We start from the raw sequence: 24,705 nt of genomic DNA, 5'->3' as shown, positions 1-24,705 counted from the left end.
GAGTCTGGGCAGTTTATCCTCTTACCTTCTGTTTAAAAAGGGAAAAAATATTTTCAGGAGACTCCGCTAACATGCTAACTAATGCTCTAAATGTTCTAGTTACATCTAACGTTCATTATTATACCAGACAATACACATTATTACATATTATTATTACATATTATTATTATTATTAATATAAAATTTAAGCAGGTAGCAGAGCTTACAGTACATCTTTGCACACAAATCCCTGTCTGTTCCATCCCCATTCCCAGACTTGTTTGTCTCTGCAGTACATTGAGTCATTTCTATCAACAGCACTTTCTGATTGGTTTCTTCAAGCCCTGACATCTTTTCTGCTGAGTCATGTTCATGTTCCATTTTGTATTAATTAGAGCTATAAACATCATCTACTGCACTGCAGGCTGGAGAGACAATCTGTGCTGTTCTGTTCTGTACTGTTCTCACATTTAATTATTAACTGTGCCTGGATTTATTTTAATGATGAAAGCTGTTGCATTTCCCTTAAAAGTAATGTTACTTATATTCTACAGACAAAGAGCTGTACACCTGGCTGAAGTGTGTCAAGGGACAGCCACATGATCACAAGCACTTGATGCCAACACAGATTATTCCAGGAACAGGTACAGATCACGTTGCCAACACATCTTTTTTGGAAAATATAAGAGAGGAAGGAAAAGGCAAAAAAGTATTACCTTAAATTAACTGAGCTCTGTATTATCTAGCTTGCCAGAGTGAAACACTGTAGAAAAACAAGCCCTTGCACATAGTGGGCACCCTGCGAGTCTGGAACAAAGGAGTGTTGTGGGGCTTGAGGCATGTTTGACAGGGTGCCAAGATAGCATATTTCATAGCTCTCGATGTGAAGGTGCTTGCTCAATTCAGTAAAACAGATCCAAGGCCCATCGACCATTGCTTTGTACAGCCTCCTTCTCTTTTCAGAAATTTACTGGTTGTATTTAACTTTTTGGTATGTGAAAAGTGACATGCAGAGGCTTTTTGTGTTGCATTGCAGTCTTGACAGACGTGGTAAATGCCATGCACATGCTCAGGGAGAAGTTTGGCATCAAAGGGCACTGCACCTGTGCCAACAAGCAGAACATCCTCAACAAGCTCCCATCCACTAACGGCGTTTCTCAGGTCTGTATTTGCACTGAATCCTTTTTATTACCCTGCACTCACAGTCCTGTTCCACCTCAACACTGATCAGTATTTAAAAACATTAAATAATGTCTGTTTTTCATGTATAAACCTTTCCTTTTTCCTCTCTGACCCTCATGTGCTTTCCTCCCTAAGGTCCTTCAGAACGTGCTGAATCACAGCAACAAGCTTTCCCTGTGCAAGCCTGAGGCCTGCCAGCACAATTTGGGACAGAAGGTGGAGGCGAATGGGGGCAGCAGCCCAGCAAGTGACACCAGCACTGATAGCAAGCTCACGCCGCCTGAATCTCAGTCACCACTGCACTTTCTGGCCGACTTGGCCGAACAGAAATCCCGGGAAGAGAAGAAAGGTAAGCAAAAGTGAAAGGTGAAACAGACTGAGACATAATTAGCAAATGTATTTGAGTCCTACAGAATTTTTTCTTTGACAAGCAGACAGAATTCCACAAGCCTCATATTTAGTGGTGTACATAACTGCTGCTCCCAGCCCCACAGTCCTAAAAGCTCACATAACCAGATGTTTCTCCAGCATTTCAGTTGGTTTTACAGGATACAGTGACAGGCTACTCTAAAATGAAGCAGCACTCAGAAAATTGTTAGATATGAGGGCTTTGGTCATTGTTTTAATATACACAAAGCAGCTAATTCTCAACTTTTTTCCTGAGAGGGCCTTTTCAGATCATTATACCAACATCAGGCTCAGTCACAGTTCTGGCACTGAATGCACTGCACCTTTGCTGTGGTTGCTTGATTTAATGTGTCACGTAATTAGTAAGTCCATTCATGAGCTTAGATGTGTGTTATATAAAGTAAAGCACAAGCTATGCAGTGCACAGGGTTCTTTTCAACACCTGGTCCATTGAGATTTAACAGCGCGGAACATACTTATTATACTATAGCATAGGTCAGAATAGGTTTTTCAGCATTGTTAATGTGCCTGCATGGTGTCTCATCCTGCAGAGAACAAGGAGTCAGTTGTAGGGAAGGTGAAGGAAGAGAACAGTGATGCTCTGGAGACTTTGCACTGTAAAGCGTCATCTCTGGTGGCCAACAGCACAGAGCAAGGCTCCACACTGAGGGACCTGCTCACCACCACGGCCGGAAAACTGCGCTTGGGCTCCACCGATGCCGGCATCGCCTTCGCCCCGGTCTACTCCACTGCTTCACAGGTCTCACAACACATACAAACACACAGTACACACACCGTATTTTGAGAGATGTTTGTGGTCTAAATTTATTCATACAGGGAAAAGTATTTCAACGTCTGCATCCAATCACTAACACAAATTTAACATAAACAGGAAATTATTTATTTTAACATGCAGATACAATCTTTGTCATATAAGTACTCCGAGTAAAGGATGTCTGTTGATGTATCATTCAGCAGGAGATATATGACACATGGGAAACTATGACTTCTGTTTCAGTTTCAGCTCATAAACTTGAAAGTCTGGTAGTTAAGACTAAAGGAATCTTTTTGTCTTGCCTGGGGCAGCTTTGTATTGTACATTTCTTTCAAAATATCACAACAGTATTCATGCAGGTCTTGCTAAAAGAGACCCTTCTCTGACTATTACTACTAATAACAACCATAACATTTCCTTCTGTTTCCCATGTGTGCCTGCTCAGACTGGGAAAAGTCGCACTATGCCTAACATCCTGGATGACATCATTGCTTCAGTGGTAGAGAACAAGATACCGGCAGACCGCAGCACCAAGCAGAGCCCAAAGGCTAAACCCCAGGAAGAGGCCAAGACCGAGAAGAAACTAGCCGAGGACATGCCTGAGCAGCACGCAGACATCCCCCACTGCTGGTTGCATGATCGTAGACTGCTCTGGCTCAAAGACCACCGCAACAACAACAACTGGAAGCTGTTCCGAGAGTGCTGGAAGCAGGGACAGGTTAGTCACGCCACTGCAAACCACTCTTCCCATCATAATTAAGCCTTTTCCATGCACATCAGAAAATAGCAAGGTATGACTGAGAAACAAAGAAAGGCGAGAGCAGAGGATGAAGGTTGTTTATATTGTACATGCTATTTTACCCTTCAGCCTTTGCAGGTCTCCAGCACCCCCTACTGGTTAGGTCTTACAGTTCTTTTCTTTCTTTTCATTCTTCTCGCTTCCACAACTCAAAATGGCATTTACAGAGCTCCTGCTCTCAGCTTCATAAGTTTAAGGCTCCAAAAAAGCATATTTAATTAAGTTAATTAAGGTCTTGTGGTAGCCCGACTGTGTTTTCAAGCAGCAGCCAGCCGTGCATTACGTCATCTCTGAAGGCTGCATGGTAAAGCATCAAGGAGGCACATTTATTAAACATTGTTCTGTAAAGATGTTTGTGTCAGTGTGTTTAAGAATGTCTCTGAAAGCAAGATATCTTATACCTTATATACCTTATATACCTTATACGAGTGCTGAGGCATTTGCAGATACAGCTAAAGCACGGCAGTTGCTGATGTATTATAGTTAAGGTTTTTCACTTTCCTTCACGCTTCATATTTTCCACTGTGTCAAAACAGAACAGTCTGAGAGTTGCTGCGATCCTGGCTGTCATTAAAGGCCCATTTCCTCTGTGGTGTTTTTCCAGCCTGTGCTTGTCTCAGGGGTTCACAAGAAACTCAACGCCAGCCTGTGGAAGGCTGAAGCTTTCAGCCAGGAGTTCGCTGACCACCAGGGGGATCTGCTGAATTGCAAGGACGGCGTGGTTTCCAACTCAGGCATCAAAGAGTTCTGGGATGGCTTTGATGACCTGACAAGTGAGTAGTCCTGAAAACCATTCACCTGGTTGAACATCAAAACTAGAATCAGGTTCTGCTGATGTTCCTCTTACTGTCTTCATTTTTTTTCTTTCTCTACTTCAGAACGGCCCAAATCCAGAGATGGTGAGGCAATTGTGTACAGGCTAAAAGACTGGCCTTCAGGAGAAGAGTTTATGGCTCTAATGCCTTCCAGGTACATTACAGATGTCATGTTGATCTGTGTTTTTTGTTTGCTTTGTAAGGAGACACAAAAGGAGACTTTGCCAGAGAGTGTTAATTGTGTGTGTGTGTGTGTGCAGGTATGATGATCTGATGAAGAACCTCCCTCTGCCTGAATATTCAGACCCCGAGGGGAATTTGAACTTGGCCTCCCATCTCCCCTCGTTCTTTGTGCGACCCGACTTAGGCCCTCGTCTCTGCTGCGCATATGGTACTGCAGCTCTTTCTGTTACTGCTACACACTTCAGCTAACTCACATCCTTTTACTGATATGAGCAGGAAATAAATTCTATTGCTCAAGAACAATGAAAGATAATCGTGGCACATTAACAAAACAATTTATTGACATGAATTAATTATAGTAATTAAATGTGTAGAATAACACTGAAGTAATATGCTGACTTTCTTCTCTTGTAAGAATGAAGGCTACATAAGTATGTGAAGGTAGAACAGATTACAGTAACTGCTGTTTTGATATGACTCCTAACCCATAATGAGGGATGAGGATGTAAGGGAGTGTGTATTTATGTGCTTCAGGCGTTGCCTCATCTCAGGAGCAGGACTTTGGTACAGCCAACTTGCACATGGAAGTGTCCGACGTCGTCAGCGTGCTCGTTTACGTTGGAGTGGCCAAAGGGAATGGCGTCCTCTCTAAAACAGGTGAGTCTGTATTTTCATGAGGAGATCCAGAAAACAGAGGTATAGACTACTTATTATTTTTCCCTATTTAAGAACAAAATGGGCTCGTTTTCTCTTTTCGCTCTTCTCTGTGTCGCAGAGTTTGGAAACATTTGCAGTACAGACTTTAAGGAATTCTGGAAACGGTATAGTGTTGCTTGGGTGGGGGTTATGAGCATCTGGACGAGTTACAGGAGCCATTTCCAGCGATCACATGACTAGGGCAGTTGTTAGAGTGAACAGACGCTGAGAGTTTGCTCTCTCCAGACACATTCCAAAGAATGCAGCGTAAAGCTCCACATGTCTGTGGCTGAAATGCTGCCCGATTTCATCCTCCCAGCACAGAGCAGGCACAGATTGACTTTAAGTGAACAAGTGCTAATGCCTGCAGCTGCTGTCTTCAGTATGAATTGTGGAGAAAGTTCCTTTTAGAATACTGAAGGATTACTGCAGAGTTGGCAAGAGCCAAGCCCACACCTCTTAGCGTTTCAAGCCCACATCTTCCTTCCTTTGTGTCTTGGCAGAACTCAGGTCTGGCACTATGCCTCAGCTATGCCCTGTCTCTCGTCAAGAAAACTTTACTTAACTGCTTCATGCCTTCCTTTTCTCCCATCTCTCTCTCTCTCTCTCTGTCTCTCTCCTTCTTGTCCCGTTCTGGCTCTATTAATAGCGCTCTGTCTCCTGGGCCTAGTGCAGTGGGAAACGTGTTTCTGACATCCACTCGCCGCATCAGGATTCATTTTTAATCATTAATAATCTTCAAAGTTAGTGGCCGAAGCTACGGTCAGGCAGAATGTATTTGTTGTACATTAAGCTGACCTTGTAACATTTTGTGTCTATTAATATATTCATGTGTTTGTGCTCAGGAGTGCTGAAGAGGCTGGAGGAAGAGGATCTAGATGACAATGTGAAGAAGAGATTAAAGGATTCGAGTGAGACTCCTGGAGCCTTATGGCACGTCTATGCGAGCAAAGACTTGGAGAAAGTGAAAGAATTTCTGCACAAGGTTACTGCTTTATTTTGTTTTTCATGGTGCATCACATCAACAGTACAGCTTTCTCTGTCTGTCTCTTTCTCTTTCTCATGCTATCTCTAGCTTGTTATCTCCATCTGTCTTGTGCTGTGTTAGTGAATGTCCTTATAAAACCCTGCATTCCTCCTAAGGGAAGTTTTATAGGGTACATTTAATTACCTTCCTTTCTTTTAACTGCCTGTTCTGTTCTTGTGGCTCTTGGTTGAATGCTGTCATGCAGAAGACAGCAGAGTTAACGGAATGATTCTCAGAGCTCTCCTCTGTTTGCCCTTGTCTTTACATGCAGCAATTACAGGGCAAATGGGAATCTAAACTACTTTACAGCATGCACACTTTATTGTAGGTTGGGTTGTCTGGTATTACTGAACGGTATTCATTAGCTGACTGGCTACACAATGGCTTTGTTTGTATCTATTAAATGTGGATTTTTTTTATGAGTGCAAATAAAGCTTTGATGAAAAAGTTGCTAGAACAAAAAGGAGAGAAAAGTGGGTAAAAATTTTAATACAATATATCAAAGTGAGTGTAAAGTGTTAGGGTCCTTTCCCCGAGTTACACAAATGTTATTTCTCTAGTCATCGGTTCACTTATCTCATTTGCGATGCTGTGTCCTCTTGTTCTTTATTGAGGCTTGTCATCAGATTTTAAATATATTATGATTAGAATTCACCAGACTTCAATTGAGTGAATAGCTTAAATTAGGAAATATGCACATGAATAAATAAACATATATATTTATACATGTTGTCTAATGACCAGAGACCTCAAAATCCAATATTTACTGTCAGCCAGTGATCACCAACACTGCAGTCTTCAATTTATTGTCACGTCTCAACTCAGGCCCCAGTCACATCCGTCATAAACGTGTCCTTGGAGATGGGATCGTAACCAGTCAGTGATAAGTGCAGGCATGAACGAGGTCTAATGCATCTTCAAGCTCACTTAAAGAACATTTGGAGGTGGTTTTGAATGCATAAGGCATCATCACATGTGAATTGTGAATGCAAGTGAGTCTTGGATGACAGAACATGTAATCGTTGTGAGAATGTCCAGAAGCTGTGCTGAGCGATACAGCTTTAAACCACTCAGATAACGGATTAAGAAGACAATGCAACAACAGAGAAAAAAGCAGCTGTTGTTCAAGTTCATTTAGCGGACCACATGAGTGAAGTGTTTCGAAACAGCCCATTAACAAAGTCAGCTGAAGGCTGATATAAATGTGTGTGACACTCTTTCACCTGTGGAAATACATATGCAACCTAATACGAGTGAGACACAGGAGACATGTTTAAATGCCAGGTGTGAACAGCTGTGTGTTCTGATCACATCACCCACGGTGCACCAGTTGTGATTCCAGTTGTGAACAGGGCCACGGTTCCTGACCAGGTATCATGTTTTGTGGTTGCAGATCTCTAAAGAGCAGGGTGTGGAGATGCCACCAGAGCACGATCCAATCAGGGAGCCTGGCTGGTACCTGAGCCGCAAGCAGAGGCAGCGTCTGCTGGAGGAGCACAGTATACAGGGCAGCACCATCGTCCAGTTCCTAGGAGACTCAGTCCTGGTCCCTGCTGGAGCCCTGCACCAGGTCACACATTCACTCTCCATTATGCTCACTTTTGTACACTTTTGGGGACAAAAAAAATCTAATTATAAATGTCACAGGACCCCCATTGTAGGTGAAAATGTTAAATGAATAGATAAGTGGAGGGGTGGTGGCGAGTGTCCACTGACAGTCCTGCACTCATCCTTCATCTCACTTTCTCACTAACACAGGTGCAGAACTTGCACAGCTGCATTCAGGTGATCAATGACTTTGTCTCGCCGGAGCATGTGGTGCACTCCTTTCACTTAACCCAGGAGCTGCGCTCCTCCAAAGAGGAAATCAACTATGAAGATAAGCTACAGGTATGAGCCACTTCTCTCACAGACCTAAAGGGTTTCTACACACTTCACACCTTGATGTAACCTGATGTTATTATCTGCTGTCTAAACAGATATGAGATCTCACTGCTTTAGTGTCATCAAGAAGCTTCCATTTCCTTTCCTCTAAAGCAGGACGGGACACTCTGCACTACATCAGTGTAACAGCTGATGTGTAATAATCGCTGAACCCCACACTTTATTTAAACAGTGAAATAAATGAGAATTATTATTAATACTGTAAAAAAGGTTGTCACAAAAATTCCATGCAGATTATTTTAATATGAACTGACTGATGTGTCCTTTATCATAAGAGTCTGCTGTAGGTGTGTGATTATTTTAAACTCGGACAGTACTTGATTTGGGTTTGGGTTCAGACAGAAATGAGGCAGTAATGGATCGTGTTCATATTCAAGAAAAAGTGCAAATCCTGCAAGATAAAACAGAATCTTTAGCCACATGTCAATTGAGAAAAAATGTTTATTATGTGTGTACACACACACACACACACACACACACACACAGGGCATGTAAAACTGCTCATGCATCACATTTAGACACGAATAAAAACCCATTGCAATACATTACATTATATTACATAAAACTAATGTAGTCCTCATAGGGCTAAAACGTACATGATCCTGCTGGAGAAAACAAACTAAGTGTTTAAATAGCTGTGTGAGAACAGGCAGTGAAATGATCCCAGTTTTAAACCAAACATCATATATATATATCTCTGCTTTCTAAACGCTGACATCAGCAGTATGTGATTTAACACGACTGCACAGTTCTGCTTTTCTGTAGCCTTCAGATATAATTATACTGTAATTGTGGATTAATATTACATCTTTAATATACTCATACAAACACTCTTTTAACTCTCGAAACTGTCACCTCAGGCTTTAAAATTAAAGATGCCAGAAAAGGTTCTTTAGAGCAATGCTACAGAAGAGTCATCTTTTTTGATTCATGAATCTTTTGTGTTTATTGACTCAGGAGCGCTTGTATAAACTCGTCTCTCGTGTTTTAGGGTAGAAGTGAGTTCTTACAGATTACTCAGATAATCTGGATCTATAACAGCTCAAAACTAGGAAATGCTGAATAACAGGATTCAAGTGCATGAAGACTTAAGAATAAGCACCAAATATTACCAAAGAGCCTGAATTCTGGGGAAGCCTCACAATCAGCAGTGTACATTTAGCTTCAAACAAAATGAAGTCAAGAGACTGTTACACATGACGTATCACACATGACGTATCACACATGACGTATCACACATGACCTACACACACATGACGTATCACACATGACGTATCACACATGACGTATCACACACATGACCTACACACACATGACGTATCACACATGATGTATCACACACATGACGTATCACACATGACGTATCACACATGACGTATCACACACATGACCTACACACACATGACGTATCACACATGATGTATCACACGCATGACGTATCACACATGACGTATCACACATGACGCATCACACATGACCTACACACACAGTGAATCAGAGTGTTCATTATCAGAGCTTCATGTTGACTGATGACTGATGACGTGTCCATGACAAAGCTGACTTGAACTTTATATAAATATGGAGACTCGGTGCAGCGAAGACCAATAGGAGAGAAGACACGGTTTCTTCTTCATCTTGTATGATATGTAGATATTCATTGCTGTATGTTACACCTTCCATTTTAGCAGCAAGAAAACGTTTGTCGTCATGTGGAAAGCTAGATGCACAAACCACTGATAATTATTATTACTATGGCAACCAGCTGACGACTTCATAGTACGGCGACTGGAAATCACTGCATGTTTAATTATAGCTTTATAATACATGCTACTCTTAGTGAATTATTAGTGTAACTCAGTAACTGGTAGCTGAGACTTAATGTGTGTTCATCCGGCATGCAGCGTTTTCTTCTTTTGCTCAAACTTGTGAAATTATAAATATATAATATCTATTACTGTGTACCTATTAGTATGTGTTGCAGTTCCCTAATGAAACACTGGTTTATCTCTGTCACATAACATTTAACATAAAGGTAGTGTACAGTAGTGTGATGGCTGATTTTATATGATGAGTCTCACAAGAAAAGCATGAGGAAAGCATGAAAAGAATGAGAAAAGCAAACAAGAACAAATATATCAAAAATATATACAACATCTACACAGTGTCTAAAGTCCAGACTTCACATTTTCACCTTTAATAGCTTAGCTTGTGGAACTCATTAGTCTTTCGCCAGACGACATCTAATAGATGTTTTTCAGCATCGGTGCTCTTTCCTAAGTGCAGCGTCCATTAATGAGCTGCTGTGTAATTTAGAATTTTAGCCCCTTTTTTCTCTCTCAGTGGCTTTTCAGCCTATTTAAAGCACATGAGTCAGAGCCTGGCTGTAATCCATAATATCTCTCTCTCTCTCTCTCTCTCTCTCTCAGGTCAAGAACATCTTTTACCACTGTGTAAAGGATGCTGTGGGAACATTAAAGCGGTGCAGTGCTGAGGCTCAGGAGGAAGAGGAGGCAAGCTCATGACCCTTCCTTATACTGCTGTCAGCATGCCTTCATCACTTAAACCCCAAATATGCACACTAACCTTTGCGTCCTGAACCTCCAGTGCCAAGCAGACTTTAAAAGACAAAAGAAAGACAAACATTATTTATTAGTTACTGACACCACAGCAGTATAGCCCAAACACATCAGGATAACTGTGATTTTACAAACAAAAAAAAGAAACAAAAACTGAAGATAATCTGCAAGCAGCAGCACAAACGTTATTCAAAGTGTATTTGTTCGTCTGTTGTTCAGTTCGGTTTTTTGTTTGTTTTTCTTCTTGTTTTTTCTTTTCATACTGTATATTGTTTATGTGAAAATGATGTATTTATTTTGCGGAGGTTTATGCTCTGTGTTCTAGATCAAATGTAAATGTGACTTGTACAGTTTGCTAAATGGGATCCCGACACAGCTCACTACATTGTGGGACGGGATCCGAACACCAGCTGTTGCCTCCTGTACTTTGGGAATCGTTGCTGAAACTGCAGTCCTCATGCCATATCTTTTAAAGATTTTAACTGCCAAACTATTGTAAACATTGTAAAGTTATATAATGTAAAGAAATCCTAAATGAATAACACACTTCAGCATTTTATTAAGAAGTATTCACTGTAAAATGGAGACATTTACAAAAATTGTAATTTATTTAAGAAAAATTGTCGTTTCTTTTCTTTCTTTTTTTTCTTAAGATTTACTATGGTGAAGTTTTGAAGTTGATGATAAAAAATGAAAGACTTACTATGCTGTGTAAATATATATACATATATACATTCACTGATGTATTTTTTTAAAAACACAGCTTGCTTCAATTTCAAATTTTAAAAAGTGCAAGTGTTACATGCTTTGTACATTGAAGTTCAAAGGGTTTTACATTTTCCATTAAAATGGATTTATCAGACGTCTTCTGTCTTTTTCTGAAGCGAATGATCAATGAGGAGGAGCTGCTAATAAACCTTCAGCCACCTGCACTACCTTTTTCACCTCCATCTTCAGTCACAAAGCCAAACATGTCTGTGCATGTAAATGAGTCAGGACCTCGAGAGACGAACGCACAGCTGCTCTGCGTCCTCTAGTCGATACGTCTCCATAACGTACACGTATTGATCCGTGCAGTTCACTGTGCATTCGTGCTGCTAATAGCTGATGGTGCGTGACTTTATCTCAGCTCACAGAAACATGTTTGATTATTAGAGGAGCAAAGAAACTCTCTGTCCATCTCACACAGGCTGCTCTCCTGCACATCATGGTGTGTGTGTGTGTGTGTGTGTGTGTGTGTTGGGGGGCTTCATTAATCAGCCTAAAACATCAAAGCATTCAGCTCCCAGCAGATTCACACTGCCTTGATCGGTCTTATCCCTCCATGAGAAACTCTATCCTTATTACATTTTTATAAATCTCACTCTCTCGACTTCACTACAAAACCCACAGCAGATGCAGACGGTGGAACGATGTGTGTACAGATGTGATATCTGGGAAATCGATATGTTTCTCTCTCTCGTTCAAAGGCCACGTGCAGCCTCATCTGAGTGCTAATCACAGCTGAGAGGTGAAATGGGATTAAAGTGAAAACACTCATATGCTCATATATACTCTTCCTGTTAAAACATGAGTGAAGAAACGTGAGAGAAAATCCTTCTACTGCAAACCTAGAAACATGTTCACTTTATCTCACAGTATATATAAATCACAGTACACCACAGTCCCCTTAGAGAGAAGAGCTTCTACAAGCCAGAAATTACTATGGATTTCATTCATTCATTCATCTTCTACCGCTAATCCGAACTACTCTCGGGTCACGGGGAGCCTGTGCCTATCTCAGGTGTCATCGGGCATCAAGGCAGGATACACCCTGGACGGAGTGCCAACCCATCACAGGGCACACACACACACTCATTCACTCACGCAATCACACACTAGGGACAATTTTTCCAGAGATGCTAATCAACCTACCATGCATGTCTTTGGACCGGGGGAGGAAACCGGAGTACCCGGAGGAAACCCCCGAGGCACGGGGAGAACATGCAAACTCCACACACACAAGGTGGAGGCGGGAATCGAACCCCGACCCTGGAGGTGTGAGGCGAACGTGCTAACCACTAAGCCACCATGCCTCCCACTATGGATTTTATTTGATATTAAATTAATAAACAAGATATACTGTACATTATCATTATACGCCTTACATTGTTCATGTCCAAATAAGACTATTATTGTAGATTTTAATCAATCATTACCAAAGCAGCATGAGAGCAGTTCGATCCTGAGCTCGGCTTATTATCAGTGCACACGTTCTCCACGTGAGTTTCACACGTTCTCCACGTGTCTACATGGCTTTCTTCCCACTGCATGCAACAACATATAGGGAGATTCACCTTGTATGCAAAAAAATGTAAAATATATTTTATTTTATATATAATTTTTGCTGGGGGCACGGTGGCTTAGTGGTTAGCACGTTCGCCTCACACCTCCAGGGTTGGGGGTTCGATTCCCGCCTCCACCTTGTGTGTGTGGAGTTTGCATGTTCTCCCCGTGCCTCGGGGGTTTCCTCCGGGTACTCCGGTTTCCTCCCCCGGTCCAAAGACATGCATGGTAGGTTGATTGGCATCTCTGGAAAATTGTCCGTAGTGTGTGATTGCGTGAGTGAATGAGAGTGTGTGTGCCCTGCGATGGGTTGGCACTCCGTCCAGGGTGTATCCTGCCTTGATGCCCGATGACACCTGAGATAGGCACAGGCTCCCCGTGACCCGAGGTAGTTCGGATAAGCGGTAGAAGATGAATGAATGAATGAATATAATTTTTGCTATTTTTTTATATAATACATTTTAAGGATGCTCTTGTTTTTTTCACAGACATAATGTCATACACTAATCCAGCACTAGAGGGGGCAAGTCAGAGTATTATTTAAAACAAACGATGAAAACAAAAACGTTTACCAGGTCTACATTATTTATTTTATTCACTCTTGAATGTCATTATACAAAACACAAATTCTGATTAAACAAGCCAACTGTAACATAAATCCTTCTTTATAATAATATATGAACGATCTTACAGTTTAGAGCAACAACAGGCATTCATGCATGAACAAAACACTTTCATCATATGGCGCACACACACACACACACACACACACACACACACACACAAGTGAAAGGTTTAGATGCACTCGGACTACATCTGCAAAAACAATAATTACGTTTAAAAGTTAAATTAAAACAATGATTTGGTTCCCTCTTCATGAGACAAACACGTCTCTAAATCCCATTAAAAAGCATTCAGATTTTTTTTCCTTTCACATGTGGCACGAGTGGATTTGCTCTGGATTAGCGTCTGACGTAAAGCTTAAAGCCGACTTATGTCCTGCATGATTGTATGGATAGTCAAAGTATTTCTGCATATTCAAATTAAAAAATCACACATTTACCTGAAAATATTACAACATCTGAGAAACAAAAGCAAACACAAAAACACCTACAATTCATTAAACATTAAACTGACGATGATGGGGAAAGGTTTGAGGTTCTTTCACTGAGTCGTGCATTTAGATCTGAGGTTCCTGTGCAAACACCAGAAACAAAAGAAAAAACAACAACAGATTGAAAAGCGTAGCATGTGTTATTGCTGAGTTTGTGGCTGGTCTTTCTCAGGGTCACAGAAACTGTTCAAATCAAGACAGGACACACAGGTTTCTGATCTACTCACATGGGTTATGGTGTAAGCCGGTTAGCTCTGTGTCTCTAACAGCATCGAGTCAGGAGACGGTGGAAAGGACGAGACACGATCCGAGGCAGTGAAGCTCTGTTCATGCTTTTCCACATGCCTTCATGTCTAACAAGAAGCTACAGAAAATCAAAAATCAAGAAGCTACATAAACACATGCATGATCTCTCTCTCTCTCACGCACACACACACACACACATACACACACACACACACACACACACACACACACACACACACATACACATATACACACACACACACATCACATACACACACACATCACATACACACACACACACATCACATACACACACACACACACACACACACATACACACACACATCACATACACACACACACACATCACATACACACACACACACATACACACACATACACACACACATACACACACACATACACACACATACACACACACACATACACACACACACACACATATACACACATCACATACACACACACACACACACACACACACACACACACACACACACACACATATACACACACACACACATACACACACACACACACACACACACACACATCACATACACACACACACACACATAACATACACACACACATATACACACACATATACACACACATATACACACACATATACACACACATATACACACACACACACACACACACACACACACATATACACACACACACACACACACACACACACACACACACACACACACACACACACACACACACACACACACACACACACACACACACACAGTTCACAGGTCACAGTGCTTGCTGTCTGTGTCTGGGATATAGTGGGTTCTTGGAGACTCCTGGGTCTCCTCCTGATAAAGAGCAGGCTTTGATATTTTCCCAAAACATCTCAGTCATGCGCTCTCAGATGATCATGGCTTCCACTGAGATATTTTTTTCTCCTTAGACTTAATCACACAATGGAAATACTCAAAAAAGGCACAAGACCTGCAAAAATCCTTTTTTGTATCAAAAAGCTGCAGTACCTAGGATCATTAGAGACGGAGAAATAAAAAAAATTGCATCTGATGCATAAAAACAAGCCATTCATGCCACCAAGACCACAGACAGAAACCTGAGTGGCGTGACCACGCTGATGCAGATCCCATAGGTTTTTTTTCCCTTTGGTGAGCGCATGTTTGCTCACAGTTTCTCTCCATCCAGCAGCTTCTGCAGCTCATGCTGGATGTCTTCAGCATCCAGCAGCTCCTCCAGCGGAATCTCGTGAGGGGGCATCTCGAGTGGGGGCAGGTGTGGGATGGTGATACCTGCAGGATTGCGCTGGTCAGGTGCTGAAGGCAGTAACCACAACTCTGAGCTCTCTACTAGATGGGCATCTGCATCACTCTCCCTGCGCAGGCGCACGTTCTCCTGGAGTAGCCGCTTGTTTTCCCGAGTCAGGCGCTCGTTCTCTGCTAACAGTCGCTCCAGCAGCTGCCGCAGGTCCTCTATGGTGGTGCGCTGCTCCTCCAGGCGTGTCTTGTCATCTTTGCGGGCCTTGGTGCCTGAGGTTGGCTCGGCCACGGTGCCAGAGGAACCTCTGTTTCTCAGGAGGTACAGCCAGGTGTCGTACTCACGTTCGGGGCAGGAGGAGGAGCTAAGCTGAGCGTGAGGCACTGACACTGAGGATGAGGAAGGGAGCACCTGAAGGACACAAGGCTTGTTTTCTCGTCTTGCTCGCTTCCACCGCTCCTCGATCAACCTCTGCTGCTTTATGTGGCTGTCTCTCTGCAACTCTAAAGACAGGCGAGCCTAGGGAACACAGAATTAGATAAAAAGTCTAGCAGTTAATGTGACATGACTCTTGTAGACGGCACGTTACAGTCACTAGACACTCTTTATTAAGAACGCCTGTACGTTCATGCAGTTAACTTTCAGCCCGTTCTCCTAAGGAGACCACCTCTCTGTGCCCCAGAGAGTAAGGAGATTTTCTGATGTGTTCTCACTGACCTCACAGAACACAACACTGAGACTCCTCTATGCTCAAACAGTGAACACAACAACATGATTTGGGAGGAACTCAAGGGTACGACTGACCTGTGAATAATTGGGGAGTTGCTTTTATTCAATGCTGGAGTTCATGATCTCCGTGTGTCTTGGTTTCAATATCTGTCAGGTAAAAACCCCCTTTGGCTTGCATCAGTTTGGTTTATTAACATCTCAGGGACAAAACCATCTGTCATGGCAGCAGCATTCACATCTAAAGGTAGTCCTGAGATCACGGAGATGGGCAGGACTAATAGAGAACCCAAAGAAGTGTGTACCTGGCCAAGTGGAAGTAAAGGTACTTGGGCCTGCACCTTAGGACGACTGCATTTGCTTCTGTCTTATCAAATACCATAAAGGCGATAAGGCAGATCCTCAGGCTGGTGGCTAACACCAAATGTTTGTACCTCATTTTTCCTCACACCACCAGCCCACAGACTGACACTCACTGAAAAGGAAACAGCAGATCTGGAGCCATGAAAGTGAGCTTTCTGCCAGTTAAAAACTGGTAATTTATTTTCATTTTTAAATTCCACCCCTTTTTGTTCTGTGAAAGGACACAACAGAGAGGACTGGAGGCTGTTTTGCATGTAACGATGGAGGAAAAGAATAACTCAGCACATTTAAATGTGGCATGACTGAATGTGACTCTTGGTAAGAGTTCAAAAAAAAAAAAAGATCCATTTTTGTAGTTGGTGTGATGATATTTCTGCTATTACTTTGTAAAAAAAAAAAGAATAAACATTCGTAAATCAAGCCACTGGATAGTACGTAACACTTCGGATGTAAATTCCTGATCCATATAAAACTTACATAAACAGCCAGTGTTAGATACATGACTCAAAAAAATAAAAATAAACCAATAAATTAAAGTTATGGAATGCAAGGAATAAAAAAGGTGGGAAAGAATCAACAGCTTTGTGGTGCAAGTGCATTTAATCTGACAAATGTTCTATAAATGTGCATATAAAGTGTATGTGAGGTGAGAAAGCAGGTTTACCTGTTCACACTCCGTAAGCTTCATGGCCTCCTTCAGCAGGTCTTAAACACAGACAAAAGTGAAAGTGACTTAGATGCTCAGCAGAGGTGTTAATTAACGAAGTACAAATACTTTGTTACTTAAGTAGAAATTTTGAGTATCTGTACTTTAATAGAGTAATCATTTTTTTAGCAGACTTTTTACTTCTACTCCTTACATTTTCACGCAATTATCTGTACTTTCTACTCCTTACATTTTAAAAATAGCCTCGTTACTCCTATTTCATTCCTGCTTGTTTTCATTCCGGCTTGTCATCATTCACAAAAAACCTATCAAGATAAATCGCGCCATCCGGATAGAGTGAATGTGATTGTGGTTGGATGAGAAGTATAAACATATACCATTCCGACACCCTATTGGTTTGTACGTGACCCATCGCAACTGCACATGACACAAATCACGTCACACTTCAGTAACCCAACAGAGCTCAAAACTCGAACTCAATGTCTTAACAACCAGCACCAGCGAGGAAGTTGGTAGCCAGGAAGACCAACCAACCCCAACCCTTATACATCCCTATAATCCCTATAATATACATCCCCAAATTCGACTTTAGCCAAATGTTATCTGAGCTTAAATTATTGCTATATTTGTAAGTTAATTGTGCAAAGCTATAGTTTTTGTTATTATCAGTCGATTATTGACAATATCGTAGTGACCTAGTACCGTACTAATAATTAGGGGTGGGAGAAAAAATCGATTCACCAAACTATTGCGATTCTTTTTAAAACGATTTTGAGATCGATTTGTTTAGCTCAGACTCGATATATATATATATGTAATTATTTTACTTTTCCAGAGAGGTGGTGGGAAGACGTTATCGATTTTATTCCAGCAGAGGGCGAAACGTATTTTGTTGTTGTCTGTATTAGACGACGTCGTATCTGTTTTAAGCTGGCACGAGAAAGCAAAACCATGGCAGAATCTTTGAGAATTGTTTCTGCACCTTCACGTTTTAAGTCACAAAGTGTGGAAACACTTTGGATTTTACACACTGCCAGGAAGAGCTGCGCTGGACATGACTAAAACGGTATGCAAACACTGCCATACAGTGATAGCATATTGTGGCAATACGACCAACTTGAGTGCCCACCTTGCTCGACACCAACCCGAGCTGAATTTCGGGCTGAACGCCAAACAACCTGCAGCATCTCAACAAACTCTGGATGCGACATTGAGTAAATTACCATGCACTTCGGAGTAGGCAAAACGCATCACAGAGTCGATTGCTCTTTTTATCTGCAAAGATGTTCGACCTTATAGCATTGTGGAAAATGCAGGTTTTCGAAATATGATCCATACTTTGGAGCCGAGGTACGTTATTCCATCGAGGAAGCTTTTCGCAGAAACAGTCGTGCCTAAAATCTATGACGAGTTTGCGTCAGAAGTAAAAAAACGTTTAAGCTGTTTAAGCACTTAGCTGTGATGCCTGGACATAGCGAGCTACAGAGTTCTATGTAACCCTGACAGCTCATCACATTACAGATGACTAGTATTTGTCTTCTCACGTGCTCCAAACCAGAGCCTTTCATGAGAGTCGGGTTTTCTCAGCCTCACCACAGAGCATGTTGACCAGCTCTTGTTTTTGCAGAAGAATCTTAACATTCTCAAGCATTAATTAAGTTTGTAGCACATTTTAGTTGCAGCCTAAGGTTTAAAATTGAAATAATCCACAGTAACCCATTCCATCCATCCATTCCAACTTTTCCCTGCGGCAGACTGTTGAGTGACAGGTGTCTTGTCCAATGATCGGTACGTGTTCCAATCACAAACTATACCAAACTCTTCCGGGTTGTCTGAATTGTTGTGTTTTCGGATTTGTTAATGTGTTTTCGGATTTGTTCATTTGTTTTGCACTTCTAGGCCACCCTATTTTGTTAATATAACTCATATACAGTCTATTTAAGGGTATGATCAAGTATTTGCCATTGTCTAATCTTTATTAAGCAAACAAAAATCACAATTTAAACAATGAATCGCAATAGCTATAGAATCGCAATATGTATTGAATCGGCACAAAAGTATCGGGAAGTATTGAATCGCCAGATTAGTGAATCGTCCCAGCCCTACTAATAATGATAAATTTGCGATGTTTGCTGTGGCAAACTTGGGTACATGCCAATGGTTTGCTTGCTACCAGTAGGCGCTGATTCAACATTGTAAACTAGTTTGGTGAAAACACTTTAACCAAATTCTTACCTGAGCTTCTATTGGTACTATATGCAATATTTGTAAATTAATTGTGCAAAGCTTTAATCTACAGCTGGTTGATAAGGTATGTACTAAAGATAGTCATGATCCTGTCTGTGTATGAGAGTGCACGTACGCGCCTTTATGGGGCCCTATGGGTCCTTGTAAAGAGGTAATAGGCCCAACTATTAGCCAAATGCTGTTTAAAATGATTTTACTGCTAATTGTCAGTCATGCCAGCAGCTGCTTGTGGTCCTAAAACAGCTTTAAAGCGATAGTTCACCCAAAAAGAAAAATTCTGTCATCATTTTCTCATCCTCATGTTTTAAATCTGTATGAATTTCTTTATTCTAATGAACTTCTTTTCTTATGTGAAGAAGACCAGCCTTCTTGAAACGACCCAGCAGTTGGATGCTTACCTGGGGTGCCCAGGAGACACAGTAGAGGTACTGACGTCCTTCTCAGCTGTATGCCAGCTATCACTTAAGCTTAATACGGCACTCCCTGCCTCAGCAGCCTGTGAAAGACTGTTTAGTGTTGTAGGGCTGATCTTCAGGCCAAGAAGAGCATGTCTTGGCTCAAAGAACTTTGAGAACCAGCTGCTTTTGTGGATGAACAAAGCCTATTAGTAACTCTTTGTCGCATGTTGTTTAAGTCCAGTGTGTTTGTTTTAATAAAGGTTATTGATGACATGCCTCTGAAGTTTGACTTTTTGCACCATTACAATACTTATAGCCAACTTGTCATATCTTCCGCTCCATGAAACACAGCTCAGTAGTACACATATATGGTTCTTTAATGTATTTGCATTGTACTAAAATGTGTTCTTTTTTAATGGGTAGATACAGTAGGTGGCTGAAACAGGTAGCGTAGTGCATCCCAAATTTTTTATCATATTAATATAACATTATAGTCTTTATGGCCTTTAGAAATATGTTTTTAAGGAGGTGGGGTAGTGCACAATATTCCCCTGTGGCACAGCCTAAGCTTTTGTCCTTAATGGCATTTTTTCCTTGCATTACTTTTACTTTTATACTTTTAAAGTAGTTTTGAAACCAGCACTTTTACACTTTTACTTGAGTAAAAAGCTCGAGTTGATACTTCAACTTCTACAGAAGTCTTTTTAAACCCTAGTATCTATACTTCTACCTGAGTAATGAATGTGAATACTTTTTACACCACTGATGCTCATGAACCACTACATGTGCTGAAACATACTGAGGCTTGTGGTTACTGTTGGCTAACTGCTGAGCTTTACTCTCTGCCCTAACATTTAAAAAACATTTCTACAGAAAGAAAAATCTCAGAGAGAGCAAAACAATCACTTTATTTATATTTACTGTTTATCTATCTGTCACTTCCCCATTGCTGTAATTTATTGTAACTAGAACACTATGCACTTCTGGTTAGATTCTAACTGTGTTGCGCTGCCTTTGTACATGTACTTTACACAATGACAATAAAATTGGACCTAATCTAATCTACTGAAGACAACAGTCCTGAATGCAGACGCAACCCTACACATTAATACAGGCTCTGGGTCATGAGGAATGAAAGCATATAATTGAATGTTGACTAACCTGCAGCTCTTCTGTGACAAGATATTGCCTCTTCATATTTCCCAGCAGCAAGCAAGCGGTCTGCCTTCCTGCACTGCTGATGGGCCTGAGAGGGGGAGGAGGGGGGGGGGGGGAGAGAGAAGAGGAAGAGAAAAAGAGAGAGAGAGAGAGAGAGAGAGAGTGAGAGAGAGAGAGAGAGAGAGAGGAAGAAAGATGGGGGGGAATGCAAGAGCATTACAATCTAGTCATAATAAGAATAATCCATCAGACAGAGATGTAGTTTGAACACAAATACACAATATGGCATTTTTGTAAACAGAAGGGAAAATAAAGACTGAAATCTTCCCTCACAGACACTTTTATTTAATGTGGAGGAAATTAATACGAAACAGGAGAGACGATGGATCACCGTCACAGGCTGGTATAGATGGATCTGTGGAGTCTGAGTATCTTTCAAGTAATAACATATAAAATCAAACACATTTCATTTACATTACAGAGCCAGCTTTCTTACAGAGCAGTCAGTTGTAAAACTACTGAAGTACTAATATCTAAGTAAAGTGTGACAAAACTGTGTCATGTCACACATCTGTAGTCCCAAAATGTCACTCATTTCTACACTGGATGTTGCCCATAAACTCCTGGTTGTAATAAATAAGTAAAATAAATGAACCAGTTGTGTTGCCATGTCACCTGAATAACTCTAACCATGTTAGTTTCAGCCCAGTACACAGTTCTTTTTTTTATCCAGTTCTCACTTTTTCCATTTACTGAAAGGTTTAATATTGACCTCATGGTCACAGAGTTGCTTGTAAAAGCACAGGTTATCATTCAGCTCACCTGAGATGCTTATGGAGAGGTTCTGTGCTAATTAATGCAGCTTGTAGTACATTTAATAATATATAAATTATTTATTAGGCTTCAATCAGTTCAGACTTTTCTCTTATGCCTGTGCACTTTACGCCAGACTGCACCAGCACATCACACTGTTTATTTGTACTGTCAGGGTTTCTAGCTACAAAAGTCTAATGTACAATTTCCATAAAGTGTTTATTCATAAATAACAAGTAGGCCACGTTTTACTGTGTGAGATCACACAATCTGATGTTGCTGAAAATGTCATTAAGGTTGTAACCTGCCATAGAATGACTCAGTAGATTAGATGTCATTAAATGACTTTACATGTTATACAGTTCCATCACAGAGGATTATCTGGTCCTCGTTGTATGATGTGGTGTTATATTTTAATATTTACAAAATGTGGACGACAGATTACTGGATGAGTGTCGCATGCACACACACACACACACACACACACACACACACGTACAGACACACACAGAACACACACACACACACATACATACATATAGACAAACACACACAGACCTACAGACGCACGCACACATGCAGACAAACAGACACACACACGTACAGACACACACAGAACACACACACACACGTACAGACACACACATACATACATACATAGACAAACACACATACAGACCTACAGACGCACGCACACATGCAGACAAACAGACACACACACAGACAGACCTACAGACACACACACATACACACAGACCTACCTACCTAGACACACACACACAGACCTACACACACACACACAGACCTACAGACACACACAGACCTACAGACACGCACACACAGACGCGCGCACACGCACACGCACACACACACACACACACACACACACACACACACCTCAGTAGGCTTTGTTCAGGGCGTGTTATGGCTCCACGGCTAACATTAGCTACGAAGCTAACACGGCAGTATATAATATTTAACAGTCTGTAACCCCAGTATAAAGCACTACTCGGTGTGTCAAATGAGGGATTCGAACCCCACTCAGCGCACTACGTCTCTATTGCACTCTATTAGCGATTGGAACACTTTCCTCAGTCACAGTACAGGAGCAATAAGGAGAAAACTTACGAGATTTACAGGACTGTCCACCACCTCCATGCTTTATTGTCCACATCAGACACAGTTATAGTGTATAAAGGCGGTTGGGGTTCGATCGCATGGTGACTTTTCGGTTTAAACTCCAGACTGTTGACCCAAAATCCGGGCAGCAAACAACAAAACAGGGGAAATGCGTGACGTCACCGACCTTCCTGACGTCACTTCCAGCCTACGTCTGTTGACTTCTAATTCATTCATTTATTTGTATTTTTATCTGGTGTACTTCATACTTAATATATACAAAAACATTAAATCTTAAAAATTAGGAAGTAAAACTGAATCAAACGAATCACATTTTATTTGATTCACTGTTTCTAAAGGATGCAGTTGTTTATGTTGACCATACGGGGGAGGCAAAGCTCCATTTTTCCCCGCAGCAGGAGGCCTGTGGATGGATGTTTTTACACCAGGCTGTGAAGAACTCCAATGTCCTGCATACAGAGTTTGGGATGAACTGCAACTTCAGACCTAACATCAGTGTCTAATCTCACTAATGTCTAATGTCACTAATGCTCTTTTAGCTGAACGGACACAAACCTCCACTGTGGCAACATCATGGTCCACTAATCAGGACTGGGATGTTCAACCAGCACAAGCGTGATGGTCAGGTGTTCACAAACCTTTGGACATATTGTGTTTTTTTTTTTCTAGTTATAAAACCCCCACCCACCCCACCACAATAAAGAGAAAAGTGGAACGAGCTATAGGGAGGGAAAAGGAAAAGAAAGAAACAAAGGCCTACACTTCTCCTTACACCATGCTAACTTTTAGTTCTGTTTTTCTTCGTACAAAAAAAATTCCATTAAAAAAACAAAGAAAAAGAAAAAAAAATGAAGAGAAAATTGTTTAAACCTTCTTAAATTATTTATTATTTTTTTATAAAGTAAAATCCCCAGCCGAACATCTCTGTACATATTAATGTAGGGAATTTCTGCTGTGTCATATCAGTAAACCACACACTCAGTAGTAGATCACACTGCTTATATTACATGTAATATTAATCTGTAGCATTTTCTACACTTAAGTTTCGTCTGCAATGGATAGCAATGTCTCCATGACCGATCCTCTCATCATGGAAACTGAACTAAACTCTGAAACAACATAATTATGTGTTGTGTATTATTTAGTAAAGTGTATTATACTAACCCAACTATTCCTGGGACTGTAAACTAACTTTCATTTAGCTACGCAGGTGTGTTATATCTGTGGACCCTGACTAGGTAGGATTAGATTATCAAAAATATCATTTACATATAAATAAATCTCACAAATAAAAGTGATGCAAAACTAGATATAAAACCACAGAACTGATAAGAGACGTGAAATATACAAAGTTGTTCTGTTACCATGGCCTGGAAATTCCTTACCAAGCAACTCAGCTTCATTAATGCAGCACTGTGGTACTTTTTTAACACGTGACATCATTGGCTCGAGTACTTTGTTTTTGTTGACCGATGCTGTGAACTTAACCAAGTGTCTTGTAATTATTGCTACTAGAGTGTAGAGTAATCGTAGGTACAGCTCAATGACTCAAGCTCTTCAGATGTACACTTACATACAGGCCAATTAAACATAAATCTGGTAAAAAATAAGAATAAAAATGAAAGCTTTAATAGACAAACATTTCTGTTCTGTTCATTTTCATTGTTCTATTGAAGGCTTTTTCTGACAGTTCTGACAGCATTATATATATACACTATATAAACTGTACTACACTTTCCACTCCAAAACCACAGACGCTAATGCTGAGATTTTCCCCCCTCTATCTATCTATCTATCTATCTATCTATCTATCTATCTATCTATCTATCTATCTATCTATCTATCT

General features: G+C 41.0%; 2 protein-coding genes and 1 long non-coding RNA gene across 6 annotated transcripts in view; 1 reads left to right on the top strand and 2 right to left on the bottom strand.

Moving 5' to 3' along the window:
- Positions 1 to 11,246, top strand: part of jmjd1cb (jumonji domain containing 1Cb) — a 110,118-nt gene extending 98,872 nt beyond the window's left edge. For all 4 annotated transcript variants that reach the window (XM_060864010.1, XM_060864009.1, XM_060864008.1 and 1 more), the window contains 13 exons: positions 534 to 623; positions 1,016 to 1,140; positions 1,297 to 1,510; positions 2,121 to 2,329; positions 2,790 to 3,062; positions 3,748 to 3,916; positions 4,022 to 4,112; positions 4,219 to 4,349; positions 4,676 to 4,798; positions 5,683 to 5,822; positions 7,258 to 7,434; positions 7,623 to 7,754; positions 10,235 to 11,246. In XM_060864010.1, the coding sequence (XP_060719993.1) occupies positions 534 to 623; positions 1,016 to 1,140; positions 1,297 to 1,510; positions 2,121 to 2,329; positions 2,790 to 3,062; positions 3,748 to 3,916; positions 4,022 to 4,112; positions 4,219 to 4,349; positions 4,676 to 4,798; positions 5,683 to 5,822; positions 7,258 to 7,434; positions 7,623 to 7,754; positions 10,235 to 10,330 (1,970 nt within the window). In that variant the 3' untranslated portion in view covers positions 10,331 to 11,246. The remainder of the gene's footprint in view (positions 1 to 533; positions 624 to 1,015; positions 1,141 to 1,296; positions 1,511 to 2,120; positions 2,330 to 2,789; positions 3,063 to 3,747; positions 3,917 to 4,021; positions 4,113 to 4,218; positions 4,350 to 4,675; positions 4,799 to 5,682; positions 5,823 to 7,257; positions 7,435 to 7,622; positions 7,755 to 10,234) is intronic.
- A 2,030-nt stretch (positions 11,247 to 13,276) lies between these two features.
- On the bottom strand, positions 13,277 to 14,408 carry LOC132841616 (uncharacterized). Its single transcript, XR_009647943.1, has 2 exons — positions 14,051 to 14,408; positions 13,277 to 13,904 (listed from the first exon to the last, which is right to left on the bottom strand). It is a non-coding gene; the product is annotated as an uncharacterized LOC132841616 (long non-coding RNA).
- A 336-nt stretch (positions 14,409 to 14,744) lies between these two features.
- Positions 14,745 to 23,034, bottom strand: nrbf2b (nuclear receptor binding factor 2b). The gene is made up of 4 exons (XM_060864007.1): positions 22,848 to 23,034; positions 20,910 to 20,994; positions 17,101 to 17,141; positions 14,745 to 15,866 (listed from the first exon to the last, which is right to left on the bottom strand). Exons 1-4 carry the CDS (start codon positions 22,875 to 22,877, stop codon positions 15,258 to 15,260), a joined length of 765 nt encoding a protein of 254 aa, XP_060719990.1. The 5' UTR covers positions 22,878 to 23,034; the 3' UTR covers positions 14,745 to 15,257.
- Positions 23,035 to 24,705: the final 1,671 nt, after the last annotated feature.

The sequence above is a fragment of the Tachysurus vachellii genome, chromosome 2 (genome assembly GCF_030014155.1).
Source record: "Tachysurus vachellii isolate PV-2020 chromosome 2, HZAU_Pvac_v1, whole genome shotgun sequence".
Taxonomy (NCBI): Eukaryota; Metazoa; Chordata; class Actinopteri; order Siluriformes; family Bagridae; genus Tachysurus; species Tachysurus vachellii.
The sequence above is the reverse complement of the archived record's forward strand: the minus strand, read 5'-3'. Positions and strand labels throughout refer to the sequence as shown.